Genomic DNA, 15,048 nt, shown 5'->3' on the forward strand with positions numbered 1-15,048 from the left:
TTTTATCAATTAGAGAGTTGAATTGGTCCAAAGGACAGCGATGTCTAGGCGCAGAAGGCACAGAATTTCCGGATCTAACATTAACACGAGAGGCACTCTTTCTACAATCCCGCAAGGATCTCCTCGACGATCTTGGTGACTGCAAGAGTCTTCTCCTCGGCAAAACGTCCACCGACGATCTGCAGGTTGACAGGCATGCCGTCCATGGTCTCCGGGTTATCTAAACATCAATAGCGAATTAGTAACGTCCTACACCAATCATCCGACTTGATATAGATACGTACAGACAGGCCAGTTAGCCTCGTCCCAGTCGTTACGGGGCACGTAAGCAGCTTGTTCCTCGTTGAACTTGTCGATCTCCTTGTCAACCTTGGAGACAGGGAAAACCGTGGTGGTGTAGTCGAGACCGTTCCAGACACGGGTGTAACCAACCCAGCTAATAATGAGTGACAGTTTTTGTTAGCCATTGAGCAAAATAAAAATCAGAAGATGAAAAAAAGACATACCTGGTCTTGTCCACAGGAACAGCAGTGTGAGGGCATCCGGGAGCCAAGATGAAATCGATGGGCTCGCCGGTAGAAGTGAGAGCACCCGAAGCGTTCCACCTGTCAAGGTACTTCTTCTGGAACTCACGCTTGAGCACCATGTTGTGCCAGTACTCGGTGATAGGAATGGGGGGGCCGCGGTTGACCATTCGGTCAACGTAGGGCATCAGTGGCTCACCGAGCTTGTTGACATCGCTCTTGACATCCTCTCCACCGTCAGCGATGTAGAACTTGTTGAGGATAGGCACCAGCTCAGCATGGAGATCAGGAGCAGACCACTCAACAACCTCGTGGCCAGCAGCCCGAAGTCGCTCAACTGCTTGGTTGAGAGTGCGCTCAATTGGAGGATGAACGCGAACAACACCATCGTCTCGCATGACTCCAAAAATGAACTTCTTCTTGTTCAAAGTCTCGTCGTAAAGCTCCTGACGCCAAGGCATAGGGATACACTTGGGGTCCAGCTTCCAGGGCTCATTGTCAATGACAGCCTTGGTGATTGATGTGAGCGAGTTGAGAGTGCGAGTCATGGGACCAATGACACTGGGAACATGCTCCTGTCCGTCGATAGTGACCGGAACTCCCTCGTAAGGAATACGCCACGCCTATTTTTATGCATCAGCCATCGGATCAGAAGTAGCACGAGCAAGGTAATTCTCGTATACTTACACTAGGTCTCAATCCGTATCCACCGTTGAAGATCTGCGGAATGCGAACACTTCCACCAAGATCAGTACCCCAGCCCATGATGCTACCCTTGAGAGCGAGGAGAGCTCCCTCACCACCAGTAGATCCACCAGGGGTGAAATCACGACGGCGGGGGTGGACAGTCAATCCCCACAAGGGGTTGTTGCACTCGCACCACTGTTATCGTATTTTAGATTAGCAATCAGGCCTGACTCTAGTTGAGAGTTTGCAAACGTACCATGATACTTTGGGGCAGGTTGGTCTTCGCAATAACAACGGCACCCTCCTTCTCGAAGATAGTCACCAACACAGCCTCCTTGGACTTGTCGGTGACAGGGTTGTTAGAGCGACCGACGTATCCTAAAGTGGTATCGACTCCATGGACATTGAACTGGTCCTTCAATGTCAATGGAACACCGTGGTATTTGCCCATAGGCTTTCCATTCTTAGCGTAGTACTCATCGAGAAACTTGGCGCGTTCAATGGCCTGCTCGAAAACGACCTCAGAAAGACAATTTGTCTACACAAAGCAGATAGTTAGCGTCACCAACTCTTGTCTTGATTGCAAAAAAATTCGCGGCTATTAGTTACCAATTGATGCGCGACAGTGGCACGCTTGATGTACGCAGTAATGACCTCAGTCGCGGAGTAAGTGCCAGCAGCAATCTTAGCAGCCAGCTCGTCGATATCATCAATTTCGGTGATTTCCTTGTCCTTCGCAGAAAGCAAGCTATCCGCACATCCGCTCGAGATGAAATCGTAGACGTTCAATTGGTCGGCAGGCGGGAGTTCAGCTTCGGGAAGCTTGAAGGGAGCAAGCAGAACCTCACGGTCCGCACGCTTCTTTGCGGCAATCTCTTGCCACGTAGACATCCTTGGATTATATATAGACACTTATTGGCTTCGAATTTGCAGTCGCGTCCCAATTGAGGTGTTTGCGACAAGAGCAGCTGCTGTTCTATGTTTTTGAAGTCCTAATAAGCCTCGGGCTTGCGTAAAAATTACTCTCGGACCACAGCACAATGTCGGAGGCTTGACGCGCGAATGGCTTCCCCGCTGGCTTTCTGCGCCCAGGATCTCTACAGGAAGTCGGCTCTCAGTACGCTCTATCTTACTCGGTAATTCTTATAAAGTTGTATGCTACAAGGGCCTATCCATTAATCACTTCTTGCTCGAGGGCTACAGTTGATAAGCCGATATGGCGAGCTGTTCCCGCTTAGCTAATGCCGGGTCAGACTGCGGGCGCGTAATATGATAAGGAGCTTATCTGCAACCACTCCCAGGCTGGTGTACATTGTCCCAAGATTACGACGAGTCACTCGGCAATCATGAGCAACGGAGCTGCTACGGATTCGACATTGATCAAGAGATTCAAATAGAAGCCTGAGGAGCAACATTAAGACGAACAGAAAGCCATATCTTCGGCGAAAAGCAAAGAGCAATGCTCCGTAGACAAAGACGGGACCAGGCGGGCGCCTCAAAGACCTGAATCTTAAATTCCCACCTTCGCCTCGAGATTCGGGACCAGTAGTTATCTTTCCCCATTACCGATCCCCTCTGTTTTACACAGCACCAGGTTCGCTTCCAAAGACTCAAATAGCTGCTCGCAAACTAATTACTTATCAAAATGGGCAAGAAACGTAAGTATTGTGCTTGACGATATTCTTATTGGCTCATACTTCACCGCGGGGTCGCTGGCAGCCGAGTCGGAACTGAAGAGCGTGAGCTCCACAGTAGCGGACGAGTAGACGCTCATAGCAGCATCTCTCGAGTGCTCATGCGGTCAATTGAATAGCTAGAGTTTGGGGGAATGAGAATATGCTAATATTGGTGACATAGGTGTTCTCGTTTGCTATGGTGTCGATATCGATGCTGTTGCCGGATGGCTTGGATCATACGGTGGAGAGGACTCCTCCAACGATATATCAAGAGGTGCGCCCATCAATCGCCATTCTATTTTGTATATTTCTAAGCTGATTGCTTACATGTTTTCAGGTCTCTGGGCTGGTACCATCGGTGTCCGTCGTCTTCTGAAGATGTTCGACAAGTACGGCATCAAGGCTACTTGGTTCATTCCCGGTCACTCCCTCGAGACTTTCCCCGAGGAGTGCGGTATGATTCGCGACGGTGGCCACGAAATGTAAGTATATTCGTGATTGGGTTAGACAGCCGGAATAATGCTAACCTGGTGCACCTAGCGGTCTTCACGGCTACTCTCATGAGAACCCCGCGGACATGACTATCGAGCAGCAGGCTGATGTCCTTGACAAGACCTACAAGCTGCTCACCGACTTCTGCGGCAAGCCTCCTCGCGGCTCCGTCGCTCCCTGGTGGGAGACCTCAAAGGAAGGTGCCGAGCTTCTGTTGAAGTACGGAATCGAGTACGACCACTCTCTCAGTCACCACGATTGCCAGCCTTACTGGCTGCGTACTGGCGATACTTGGACTAAGATCGACTACACCAAGAAGGCCGAGGAGTGGATGAAGCCGCTCATTTATGGCCAGGATACCGGACTTGTCGAGATCCCCGGTAACTGGTACATTGATGATTTGCCCCCCATGGTACGTATAATATTAACTGGTTTACATTAGCTTGTGCTGCGACTAACAAATGTGTAGATGTTCATCAAAGCTTCGCCCAACTCGCACGGCTATGTCAACCCTCGTGATATCGAGGATATCTGGAAGGATCATTTTGAGTACTTCTACAGAGAGCACGATGAGTTCATTTTCCCCATGACCATCCACCCTGATGTCTCTGGCCGACCCCACGTCTTGTTGATGCACGAGCGACTCATCGAGTTCATCAACTCCCACGAAGGTGTCGAGTGGTGCACTATGGGTGACATGGCCGCCGACTTCAAGTCCAAGAACAAGCCTCCTGAGGGCGCGCTTATGCCTGCTGAGCCTGGTGCGTTCATCAAGGCGCAAGCTGAGGCCGCCGGCGAGTAAAGATCTTTTTAAGACTTCTTACTCGAGGCAGCTGATTTTTACTTAAGAGCAGCAGCCAAAATGATAACAATAGTAACACATGAGAATATAATATTATATATCAACATCTACTAGCTTGTAGTGGTAGGCTTTAGAGTTGCTCCGAACCAAAAGTTAACGCTGAAGCTGTTTGATAAGCTTCTAACATAATGCCACCAGCCTCCCTATTCATATCTGTTAGCGTCTTTTCAAAAGACCATCTGATAAGATATATATCACTTACGGGAATAAACAGAGCATCACCTGGTTTCAGTATGCATTCGTAATAGCCATGATCCCAGCAAAAGTCGCCATACTGATCCCTATACTCCCGCTTCTCTCGCATTCGAGATCGAATTGCAGCCAACTGGTCGCTGAATGTAGGTGTCTCTTGTGACTCAGCACCCACCCCAGGGCTCATCTCGCTTTCAGACGGGACGGACCCTATATCATCAAAACTATTTCCGTCGCCAAATAGAGCGCCGTAGCACCCTAGCTCAAGCTCGACTTCACTCGTGTTGCTCATATCAAAACCGTCTTCTGAACGCGGATACATACTATATCCGGTGATAGTCGGGGGATATAGGCGAACATATTTGAAACCGACGACTTGGGTGAGAATATTGTTGTGAGGATCTGTATGGAGCGGAGATATAGTACCGGATGGGCCAATCCAAGCATTAATAGTGATTGGCTCGTCAGGGTTATATGTAAAAGACGGAGTGCTATAAATGATATCCGGGATGGCAATATCAGATCGTAAGGGCGCAATTTGCTTCAATAGATCGTGCTGTGCCATATAGGAGACAGGTCTCCCAGTCGAAGAACCATCCAAAGGTGATAACCACTCTTGTAGCAAATCGCCAAATTTGCACAGTTTTTGACCCCAAGAATCGGAGACATAACTTGAGCCGATTTCGACCGGCACTACCCTCATACCATTATTGGTAACTGCCAGCAAGTACTCAGAGTCGTTCCATTTCTGAGATGCTGGCCACGACCTGGCCAAACCAGGTATATAAACCGGCCGCAAAGAGGTTTGCGGGTCTTGTTTTGATAATCCTTCAATTGACGACACCATGCTCGTCTTTTGTAATTGACCTTCCAAATTCTCGGCAGAGTCAATAGAGGGAACTGCAAATCGAGAGTCGATGATGTACCTCGCTAGAATCTTTTCTTTGAGACCTGGAGGACACAAAAACTTGGATGCAAGCTTTCTTTGCGATTGGCGATCATCTATCTTGACGTCTTTCAGGATTATGAACAGCTCGTTTACCAGCTTTCTCAGATCATCAGAGACAGCAGGGCCACCTACTATCAGAGCAGTGTCCAAGTCAGATACAACGGCGTCTGCAGGAAACTTTTCTCCAACCTCTTTCGGCTGTTTTAGCAATACATACTCGAGACGGAATAGTGCAGATAATACACATGCATTCACAAACCCCCTGATGTATGCTAATGGTACCTGAGAGAAAGGATAGGCATGTAACTGATTATGACAGAAAGCTCGCAAATATGAGATCGCAACTTTCGACTTCTCGACATCATTGGAGTGAGCTTTATCATCCGATATGGGCAAACAAGCCAAGCGATGCATTTCAATGAAAGATTTCGAAGTATTCGAGGGATCACTGCTCGAGAGCGTGATCTGATGCCGAATTCTAACCCCGAGAGCGAATATTCGATCCGCAACTCCGATCTGCACTCGCGCGCCCGAAGCATCGGCGTCGCTCACAGCTGAAAATATCCCGGATACATCAGCCTTGGCTGATGTCGATGTCGAAGTCAGCGACTTCATAGATCGACTATACGGAAGTTTGGCTCGGTGGAAACCTGGGCATACTCCAAAGAAATGATTGTAGAGCGAGTATCACGCTGTCGTATTGCACCTCCGCATATTCATTTCTTCTATAATCGAAAAGTCTTATCTCAGAAGAAGCCTGCAGAAGCTCATGGCCAGAGTAGGTGCTATAAGCTGAGAGTCAATCTAGAGACAATGAGAAGCTGTGTTCATATTTGCTGAGCTAGTTTGATGGGAGCATAATCACGTGCGCACAAAGCCCCACGCCACACAATTAATTATTCCATCCTGCGTCATTCCATTCAAGTCCCCGCTACACTCAGCGATCCGAGATCACTGGTTCCATGTTCAGCTTGATTGATACCGTCAGTGCACTTGATTGTATGCGATAGCCGACAATAATGCCCATTAAGCTGCTGAAGCACAAGTCGTACCATGTCTACAATCAAGCAAATATCGAGCGCGTCCGCCGCGACGAGGAGGAAGCGCGAGCGCGCGCAGAGAAGGAAGACGAGCAGTTGAGAGAGAAAGACCGTGCTTTCCGTCTAGAGCTGTTACGACGGAAGCAGCTCGGAGAAGACACATCAGAATTTGAAGAACTCTATAGACTACAGACCAATGAAGAAGAACGCGATCGAGATGACGATGCTGCTGACAGCGCGGCAACTAAGGCTCCCACGCAGGCTACTTCGGATATCAAAGGCACCAAAAAGCGGAAGATTCGTAATCTTGATGACGAAATATCCGAAGCCCAAAGGATGCTTTCTGGATCAGAGGCAGCAACCGCTAGTATGAATTTGACTTCTAAAGATGGCCACATCAACTTATTCGAGAGTTTAGAAAAGGTAAGTTCTTCACTTACGGTACACGGTTTGACGTCTTTGCTAATTAATGATTACGCATCAGAAGAGTCAGACTACGGAAGCAGGACGAGAGCAGCCGAAGCTGAGAAACATGCGACTAGATCATTCTAATAGTGAACTTGTGCCATGGTACGCGACGCTGGACCCGCAGGCGTATCTGCAGAGTTCATTGTCAGAACATGACAGGAGGCGGGCAGAGCGTGTACGCGAAAAGTCAAAGCATTTGCACGATCCGTTAGTCTCCGTACAGGGATTTTTAAAACAAAAAGCGTTAGTAGATAGTCAGCGAAAAGAACGGGAGGCCGAAGAACCATGGCGCAAGATCGACAGACATTCCGCTGATTATTATATTCGAGGACCACCAGAGCGTGGACGCCATGAGCATCGGCGGCGGCGCCGGCACGACCGGAGCCGCAGTAGGAGCCGAAGTCGGAGCGAAGGCGAAGACGATTTTGGTAAGGGTCAGAGGCAACGTGCGCCGGCTAGGACGGGGGAAGGAAAGACGGGTGGCCAAATGAGCACAGAGTTGCAGAGGCTGGCGGAACAGCAGGAGCAGCGCGAGAGGCGTGAACGCGCCCGGGCAGAGGAGATGCTACGGCGAGCAAGATAATCCACGATTGTAATTGTACGATATCAATAGACGTTCGAGGTGTTCAAAGCAGCAGCTTCGCAGCCGTAGTGCGGCTTCTCGTTAACAGGGTCCACAGTTCTGTGACGTCATATTTCGTAGCAGCACAATGACGTAATGTTACCCGGGCTGCCAGCAAACACTACCGCCCCCCAAACCCTCGGAGGTCCGTTCATTCCATACTAGTCATCTGTCCGCATCTTCTCGTCCATTCGACGCTCTCTTATTGTTCGGGCTGGGAAACCGACTGCTCGATTCAGTTTCTCTGCTTTGTTGCTTGTATTATTGTGCTGGAAGTTCGCTGTTGCCCCCCATACACATGCCGTCTACGTGTCCTGAGTCTACCACTGCCTGACACCGAACATCGAATTTGTTTCGTTGCGACAGCTTTATAGCCGAAAGGTGCATTCCTATTCTTCTGATATCTCTTCGGTTTATACCGTTCTATTGTGTCTAACAATTCTGTCGTCTAGAGCAACTAATTCTCGTCCCTTCGGCGTTCAGAATGGCACCTGGTGATTCACCAGACCTAGACGAGCAGCATGTCTTGCGTCCTAATGTTCGCCCTTCGAGCTCGAGTCCGCGTCCTCTTAGCCAGCAGGACAGCGTTGCCCAGATAGCATTGGAGTCAGACAATATAGCTACTGACTTGGAATCGTCTTCCAAGAAGTCTTCGCGCAAGATGTCTCCGGCAATCAGTTTAAAACGCACGTGTTTTGTTTTCGTCCCTGCTATCTCCGTATATGAACATCTATCTTACTGACCTTGCACATATAGACTCCAACGACCATTCTGCGTCTCCAGCATCGACCTATTACTCTTCTAATGCCTCTATTTCGTCGTCTTCTTTGAACGGCTCCTCGTCATCATCTGCTGCGTCGTCCACTCTAACGGCTACTCAGTTCCCTGCTTTGTCATCGTCTGAAACTCGCAAACAACCTCGCAGCGACTCGCCCATTAAATTGACTCTCGATCCTACTCGCCAAAGTTTGGAGTCTTTACGTGAAGTAGGTTGCGCTTCTGAAATTCATTGCAGCTCTTTTACTAATCACATATGTCACTAGGCGGTGAATGTTGCACAACTGCAGAGCTATCAGAATATCGATCGCATGGCATCGCCGGTATCGGCCGGGGCCTCCTCCACCAGGACACTTTCACTTTCTCAAGAACAGTCCGCGCACTCTTATATGGGATCTCCGGTGTCTGCTTCGCCTGATTTCACTTTCTCGAATTCTTCTCGGACCCTATCAGCCTCAGAAGATTCACTAAATTCAACGAACTTTCCCTCGCGAGCTGTTATGCCAAATATGTCCGAGGCCACAGATAGTACGCAGTCGTTCACATCTTCACGATCTGCGCGACACAAGATCATACCCGATTTCGCTGAAATGGAGCATCCGTCTCCAAAGCTCTATGACCTTACGCTCAAACTCAACTCAGATCCGGGTTTATATGAGTTTTGGAATAATCTCACAGAGGTTCTCGAATCCGTTTATATGGCGAAAAGAGCTTCACTTATTGTCCCCAACGATCTCACCGATATTGCCAACACTCCGTGGGGTCTAAAAGGTGTATGGACATCCAAAAATATCCCGTGGACTCTTTCTCGATTGCAGCATTATCGTGACTTGCGCGTGTCGGATCATAGCGAGGACTATAATGCATCGCATAGTACAGACAACGATGACAGCGAATGGGAAGATATGTTTGAGGGTTCAGATGGCGAGGATGCTTCATTTGCCCCAAATTCGAGCCGCAACTCCCTGGTGTCAGAGAATGATGGAGAATTGACTGATGAGGATACAGAATACCCGAGACACACTCGTACCGGATCTGCAGGTAGCGATCTTGACAACCTGCCGTTCTTATCACGGAAGCAGGAGAATGTGGAGTCAGGAGTGGCCAAAATCTACACCTCTTTACGACCTCTCGAGTCTGACGTTGACCCGATTATCGACAGTCTGGGAGTCAGCCGTGTGCTGCATCGGGGAAAAGTGGCTGTGCTGCAACGCGAATATCGGAACCTTCAGAGATCCCCGGAGTCACAGCCGAATGGATCCAAGCCTGAAGAGCTTAAACGACCAGCAGTTCTTGCAGGTTCTCGCAAGCACTCAACGGTGTCGACTGTCAGTGATGCTTCGACCATCACCGAGCAGCGGCCAAGTCTGCCACACCGGAACGCTTTTACAAAATCGAAGAAAAAGCCGATGCTCAGAGATCCTTTTGACAATGGTTCTGTTTCAGCACAAGCACTGTATAATCTACCATACGAAGATTATGAACAGTGTTTGCTTTCTCCTTGGTCACATTCTCCCGCACCTTCTCCAGCTTTGTCCAAAGACAGCAAGGAGAATCCGTTCTTCAATTTGTCGGAACAGACGTCGGTCGAAGAGGCATTTGCATCACCTTCTGCAAGTGAGGATAACTCTCCAATCGCGGACCTCAATTACCCAGTACGCGCGATCGGCCTAGAGTCGAGTTATTCTGTTATTCACATTCCTCTGGTCCACCCATCTCTTTCTCATCCCGTCAGAAATACTACTGGCTCCCGAAAGGGTAAACAATGTGTTGTACCCATTGCTATCGTGTCAATTCTTTCTGATGTTATCCCGTATCCGGTCAACCTGATCAAGTCACTTGGAAATTTTGCACCGCATATAGCCGCTTCTTACGCGCTAGCAGAGGCTCACGCCAATCTGAAATACCAGGTGGAGCACTCGAGGTCTCTTCATGCTTTACATCATCGCCGGGGTCAAAGAAGCCGCAGTAGCGTTTTATCGGGATATTCAAGAAAGTCAAGTACATCGAGCACGCGCTCGTACAATGGACCACAGACCTCGACTGGAAACTACTTTGGGCTGAGCAACCTAAGTAGCTCTGAAGCGTCATCGAGAACCTCGACACCAACATGGGAATCAGCGACTAACACCGTTGCTAACTCTCCCATTGGGCTTCTCGAGCAGTCAGAATCGATTTCAAGTACTCCCACAGCAAGTACTTTCGTCTCTGCGCCTAGTAGTGCGAAACCTTCGCCTGCCGAATCCCCTGGGGTTGAAATACAGTCTCCAAGACCCAGCCAGACTCAATTCAGATACAGAAACCAGAGTAAATCTGTCGCGTCTTCCTATTTCAGAAATGCATCGCCTCCTCCGAAGTCACCCATCTCATCCTTCTCTAGCTCGACATCGCCTCTGCCTGAATCATCGTCATCAGCAATGCAGCCGCCCCATCGGGGTGCTAGGTCAACGTTTCCTCGAGGCGATTCGCTTGGGAGTGGCGTGGCTCGCATGGCTCCTCCACCCCCGCGACTACTGAGAACCATCATTGACTCAATTCCTGTGCATTTGTACATCTCAGAGCCCCAGACCGGAACCGTCACTTGGGTGTCTGCGCGCACTCTTGCATACTGCGGTTTGTCACCAGACGAATTTTGTCGCCAACCTCCCGAGCAGCGATTCCATCCTGACGACCGAGAGACATTTTTGAGAGCTTGGAAATCGGCATTGAAGAACGGAGACCCTTTGAGCTTGCAACTTCGGATGCGACGATTTGACGGCGCTTACAGATTTTTCGTGGTGCGCGAAGTTCCCCTTCGCGACTCGAAAGGATCGATAGTGCACTGGTTTGGCACAAGTATGGATATCCACGAGCAGAGGATAGCTGAGCTAGAGTCGATCAAGCAGTCTGAGAAGCTTGCGAGCGAGAGAAAGTACCGAACTTTGGCGGAGTCCAGTCCTCTGATTGTGTTCGCAGCAACTCTATCCGATGGGATTATATACACAAACAACCAATGGAGCGGTTACTCAGGGCAATCGATCGAGAGTTCTCAGCGCTTCGGATTTCTGGAGTTTGTACACCCAGAAGATCGGCCCAAGTGCGTTTTACCGGTTGCAGGAGAGTCACACACGTTCTCTTGTGAGGTTCGACTTCGAGATTCTGGAGGTGATTACAAGTGGCATCTTGTTCGCTGTGTATCATCCGAAGATCAGGCAAATACGTCAAGTACCCCTGGAACAGGACTGGGACCGGACATTGCAAATCATATTCTTCCAAATACCTCCATCAGCCCTAGCGGAGATCCTGTTTGGTTTGGAACTTGTACTGATATCAACGATCACAAGTTGGTTGAAGAAAAATTGCAAGAAGCCAAGGACACTGCTCAACGCACTATGGAATCCAAGGCTCGATTTCTTTCGAATATGTCCCACGAGATCAGAACTCCGCTGATTGGTATTTCCGGAATGGTCAATTTCTTGCTGGATACCACTCTCACGTCTGAGCAGCTAGATTACTGCCATACCATATCAAGCAGTTCCGAAGCATTGCTATCTGTGATCAACGATATCTTGGATCTATCGAAAGCGGAAGCCGGGAAAATGCGACTCAACAAGGAGTGGTTCAATATCCGTTGGCTGGTTGAGGATACAAACGAGCTTCTTGGGACATTAGCGATATCCAAAAACCTCGAGCTCAACTATATTGTGAATGAGGATGTTCCGGCGGTTGTCAATGGTGATCGGATCAGAATTCGTCAAGTGCTACTGAATATCATCGGAAACGCAATCAAGTTTACTTCCCATGGAGAGGTGTTCACTAGATGCTCTGTCAAGGCACGCGAGAACGATGTGATCACATTGCATTTTGAATGCCATGACACTGGAGCGGGATTTGACAAAGAAGATGAGGCGTTGATGTTCAAGCCGTTCAGTCAGATTGACAGCACGATGACGAGAAGACATGGAGGCAGTGGCCTTGGACTTGTCATCTCGAAGCAGCTGATCGAGCTGCATGGTGGTTCGATTCATTGTCGCGGAGAGAAGGGCAAGGGCTCAACTTTCTACTTTTCCGCGGAGTTTGGACTGCCAACTGAGGAAGATCATCCATCAATGAGTCCTCTATCTCGCTCTTCCCTTCATCGATACGCCAGTGTCTCATCTTCGTCTTCGGACTCTCATAGCGCGGCACTCGATAAGCACTCTCCGTTCTCTTTGCGCCCTGGAGCTATAGCCGGAGTCATACAGATTCCTGGTGCTACTCAGACTCCTGGTCCTATGCTTCCGTCTCCAATTTCAGAGTATACTTTACCGTCTCCTGGATCAAAGTCTCCTGGATCAAAGTCAATCTCACTGCTTTCGCCTGGTTCAACGTCTCAAAATCCTTTGGCCACCGAGGTGACCATGGAGCAGATGTCGCAGTTAAAGCCGGCGAAAGATCCTCGGATGATGCGATTGAGATTACCGTCTGATCCGCATAGGCACAAGACAGCTGACTCCAGCAAGCCTAGCTCTTCCCTCGATGTGCCTACGTCCGGTCGGCAAGCTGATAACAATGTCTTTGCGTTAATCGTGAGTGAGTATCATTTCGCTACAGAGGCGATTATATACCATATACGAGAAGCGCTACCGCATGATTGTTTTCTTGAGACTGCGCATGTCTCCAACTACGAGGCTGCCTCTGAGCTGCTTGGAGTTCTGCAGACGCGACTGCCGGCTCCGGGAGAGCGCACTCCATTTACTCATGTTGTGATCAATGTGACGGATTATACGGAGATCGCCTCACTCGCAGCCAAGGTCTTCCTGAGCTCTACAGTTTACGCAAACACCAAGGTTGTGGCTGTGACTACGCCCATGCAAAAGACTGCGATTCTGCAGAATTTGCGGGCGAATGGAGCAGACGCGCCATCTAGCAGTCGTGGCTCAGTTAGTGCGTCAGGCTCGAGCGCGTTTTCTTCTTCGCATAGACAACGAGGATCGGCTGCTGGAAGTGACGGCTTGGTGGACTACAACATCCTCGAGCGTGAGATGGGAACTCGATTTTTCTGCGTTTCCAAACCATTGAAGGTGTCAAGGCTATCTCCTATCTTCAACTCCCGCTCTAAATCTTCGGCTACCGAGTCGGTGCAGTCTTTGGGAACACCGGGCGAGTCTCCTGGCGAGATTACTCTTAGTACTCGCGGCGATAACTTGGAGGACGCTGATGCTGCTAAGCGGGCGACCAATAGCAAGCGCAGTATATTCAGAGATCTCCAGAGTGTGGTGGAAGGGCACAACTATCGTGTTTTGCTTGTTGAGGACAACCCAGTCAATCAAAAAGTCCTTCAAAAATTCTTGAAGCGGGGCGGTCTGGAAGTTGACACGGTATCTGATGGCGAAGAGTGCGTGCAAAAAGTGTACAGCGTTGAGCCGGGCTACTACAGCTTGATTGTCTGTGATCTCCACATGCCACGAAAGGACGGTTTCCAGACCTGTGCTGAGCTTCGACGCTGGGAGGAGGTCAACAATCTCGATAGATGCCCGATGGTTGCTCTTAGCGCCAATGTGATGTCGGACGTTGCAGAAAAGTGTCAGATGGTTGGGTTCTCGCGATACGTCTCCAAGCCTATCGATTTCACGGTTTTCAAAAGTAAGTCGTCTTGATTATGCGTCAGTAACTTGCACAATACTAATGGAGTAAACAGGTGTTATTGTCGACCTTTTGAGTGAAAATGAGGAAAAGGAGTGATTCCGCGGTATCCATCCTCTGATCCTGATTAATATTTTTTTATCGTTCAACTATTTTCTTTTCTTGTCAAATATTTAAAGCCTTTGCTGTAAGTTTTCCAAGTTATCTCTTATCTCGTCTACGGATACTAACAGCTTTATACCACAGAGGCGTTTTTTGCCAGTTTTTTGAATGATTCTGGATTCTGGTTTTGCCATTGTGTCATTATTATATTGGGAGGTATTGCGTTCCGGATTTCATTTACTGTATTCGAATTTTATATTGTTTCTCTATTTCCAGCTTATTTATCTAATCGAGTTGTTCCATTATTTATTCTCGAAGTGCCTGTTTTTTTATTTGCGCAACGGTTTTCTATTTGATTATATCTATGATGTGGTTTGTACGATTGTCTACACTGGCTCAGCTGTTTTGCGTTTTAGACCGAAAGGCGATTTATTTGATATTTATAATAGCAATATATTCAATAAACTAGTCCTTACATTCGAGCTTCTTACTCTCATGATAACCCGCGTTTAAGATAAACACCACGAAACACCCAGAACTCCCGAAACAACCGTAACAACTGTACATATGAAGAAGAAGAGGCTTGGGTATGATTTAACCCTTGAATTTTTGCAGAGTAGTCTAGTTTAGCGTTTGTTAGAATGACTATATGCAATCAATAACGCATTAGAATGATAATACCTTTGTAACGCGTTCAATATGACGCTGTCGAAGCAATTTGTCGCCTTGTTGCCGTGCCTCGATGGTCGACCTTTTCAGAAGTCTATGTACAGGTTAGTACTTGGCATATTGAGCTCATGATCTGAGAGCAATAGCTTACTCTTCGAGAAAAAGGATGTAATCAAGATAGATCTAGATGATGTAAACAAAGGCATTAGCGTACGGTTAAGCGAAGTACAGCGGGAGAGACATACCAATACATCCGCACGTTTGGATATATTGCAATGCTTTGAGTTCTTCTTCACTATGCGTCTCAACGACGATCTTGGATAAAGGCGACCCATTGCAGCAGCTGGATGCTAGAACTTTGTGGACGCGGATCTTTAGGTGCAC

At 48.5% G+C, this 15,048-nt stretch overlaps 6 protein-coding genes across 6 annotated transcripts; 3 read left to right on the forward strand and 3 right to left on the reverse strand.

Moving 5' to 3' along the window:
- Positions 1 to 2,235, reverse strand: BZA70DRAFT_244805 (amidase signature domain-containing protein). Its single transcript, XM_064910613.1, has 6 exons — positions 1,821 to 2,235; positions 1,468 to 1,749; positions 1,212 to 1,406; positions 507 to 1,147; positions 285 to 436; positions 1 to 220 (listed from the first exon to the last, which is right to left on the reverse strand). Exons 1-6 carry the CDS (start codon positions 2,100 to 2,102, stop codon positions 102 to 104), a joined length of 1,671 nt encoding a protein of 556 aa, XP_064771233.1. The 5' UTR covers positions 2,103 to 2,235; the 3' UTR covers positions 1 to 101.
- Positions 2,236 to 2,856: 621 nt separating this feature from the next.
- On the forward strand, positions 2,857 to 4,181 carry BZA70DRAFT_287519 (polysaccharide deacetylase family protein; the record flags this gene model as incomplete). The annotated part of the gene is made up of 5 exons (XM_064913959.1): positions 2,857 to 2,869; positions 3,069 to 3,161; positions 3,225 to 3,369; positions 3,428 to 3,791; positions 3,849 to 4,181. 5 exons carry the CDS (start codon positions 2,857 to 2,859, stop codon positions 4,179 to 4,181), a joined length of 948 nt encoding a protein of 315 aa, XP_064771234.1.
- On the reverse strand, positions 4,057 to 6,190 carry BZA70DRAFT_39597 (uncharacterized protein). Its single transcript, XM_064915085.1, has 2 exons — positions 4,444 to 6,190; positions 4,057 to 4,384 (listed from the first exon to the last, which is right to left on the reverse strand). The coding sequence occupies exons 1-2, from the start codon at positions 5,995 to 5,997 to the stop codon at positions 4,292 to 4,294; spliced, it is 1,647 nt and encodes a 548-aa protein (XP_064771235.1). The 5' UTR covers positions 5,998 to 6,190; the 3' UTR covers positions 4,057 to 4,291.
- On the forward strand, positions 6,183 to 7,523 carry BZA70DRAFT_273139 (uncharacterized protein). The gene is made up of 2 exons (XM_064911784.1): positions 6,183 to 6,845; positions 6,907 to 7,523. The coding sequence occupies exons 1-2, from the start codon at positions 6,402 to 6,404 to the stop codon at positions 7,471 to 7,473; spliced, it is 1,011 nt and encodes a 336-aa protein (XP_064771236.1). The 5' UTR covers positions 6,183 to 6,401; the 3' UTR covers positions 7,474 to 7,523.
- Positions 7,524 to 7,661: 138 nt separating this feature from the next.
- BZA70DRAFT_273140 (uncharacterized protein) lies at positions 7,662 to 14,449 on the forward strand. The gene is made up of 6 exons (XM_064911785.1): positions 7,662 to 7,893; positions 7,965 to 8,198; positions 8,269 to 8,498; positions 8,556 to 13,893; positions 13,949 to 14,080; positions 14,140 to 14,449. Exons 2-5 carry the CDS (start codon positions 7,997 to 7,999, stop codon positions 13,990 to 13,992), a joined length of 5,814 nt encoding a protein of 1,937 aa, XP_064771237.1. The 5' UTR covers positions 7,662 to 7,893; positions 7,965 to 7,996; the 3' UTR covers positions 13,993 to 14,080; positions 14,140 to 14,449.
- Positions 14,450 to 15,031, reverse strand: BZA70DRAFT_273143 (uncharacterized protein). Its single transcript, XM_064911786.1, has 4 exons — positions 14,910 to 15,031; positions 14,816 to 14,847; positions 14,677 to 14,758; positions 14,450 to 14,616 (listed from the first exon to the last, which is right to left on the reverse strand). Exons 1-4 carry the CDS (start codon positions 14,997 to 14,999, stop codon positions 14,590 to 14,592), a joined length of 231 nt encoding a protein of 76 aa, XP_064771238.1. The 5' UTR covers positions 15,000 to 15,031; the 3' UTR covers positions 14,450 to 14,589.
- Positions 15,032 to 15,048: the final 17 nt, after the last annotated feature.

Source organism: Myxozyma melibiosi (genome assembly GCF_037950935.1).
Source record: "Myxozyma melibiosi strain Phaff 52-87 chromosome Unknown BZA70scaffold_1, whole genome shotgun sequence".
Lineage (NCBI taxonomy): Eukaryota > Fungi > Ascomycota > Lipomycetes > Lipomycetales > Lipomycetaceae > Myxozyma > Myxozyma melibiosi.

Bases quoted from the DNA above. Each gene is read 5' to 3' on its own strand.
- BZA70DRAFT_244805 (XM_064910613.1), bottom strand. From the start codon at position 2,102: ATGTCTACGTGGCAAGAGATTGCCGCAAAGAAGCGTGCGGACCGTGAG. The intron at 1,148-1,211 runs GTAAGTATACGA...GCATAAAAATAG, and splicing joins GATACGGATTGAGACCTAGT to GCGTGGCGTATTCCTTACGA. The intron at 221-284 runs GTACGTATCTAT...ATTGATGTTTAG, and splicing joins CGAGGCTAACTGGCCTGTCT to ATAACCCGGAGACCATGGAC.
- BZA70DRAFT_39597 (XM_064915085.1), bottom strand. From the start codon at position 5,997: ATGAAGTCGCTGACTTCGACATCGACATCAGCCAAGGCTGATGTATCC. The intron at 4,385-4,443 runs GTAAGTGATATA...AGATATGAATAG, and splicing joins GTGATGCTCTGTTTATTCCC to GGAGGCTGGTGGCATTATGT.
- BZA70DRAFT_273139 (XM_064911784.1), top strand. From the start codon at position 6,402: ATGCCCATTAAGCTGCTGAAGCACAAGTCGTACCATGTCTACAATCAA. The intron at 6,846-6,906 runs GTAAGTTCTTCA...ATTACGCATCAG, and splicing joins TATTCGAGAGTTTAGAAAAG to AAGAGTCAGACTACGGAAGC.
- BZA70DRAFT_273140 (XM_064911785.1), top strand. From the start codon at position 7,997: ATGGCACCTGGTGATTCACCAGACCTAGACGAGCAGCATGTCTTGCGT. The intron at 8,199-8,268 runs GCACGTGTTTTG...TTGCACATATAG, and splicing joins TCCGGCAATCAGTTTAAAAC to ACTCCAACGACCATTCTGCG. The intron at 13,894-13,948 runs GTAAGTCGTCTT...TGGAGTAAACAG, and splicing joins CGATTTCACGGTTTTCAAAA to GTGTTATTGTCGACCTTTTG.
- BZA70DRAFT_273143 (XM_064911786.1), bottom strand. From the start codon at position 14,999: ATGGGTCGCCTTTATCCAAGATCGTCGTTGAGACGCATAGTGAAGAAG. The intron at 14,759-14,815 runs GTAAGCTATTGC...ACCTGTACATAG, and splicing joins TACATCCTTTTTCTCGAAGA to ACTTCTGAAAAGGTCGACCA. The intron at 14,617-14,676 runs GTATTATCATTC...ACGCTAAACTAG, and splicing joins ATATTGAACGCGTTACAAAG to ACTACTCTGCAAAAATTCAA.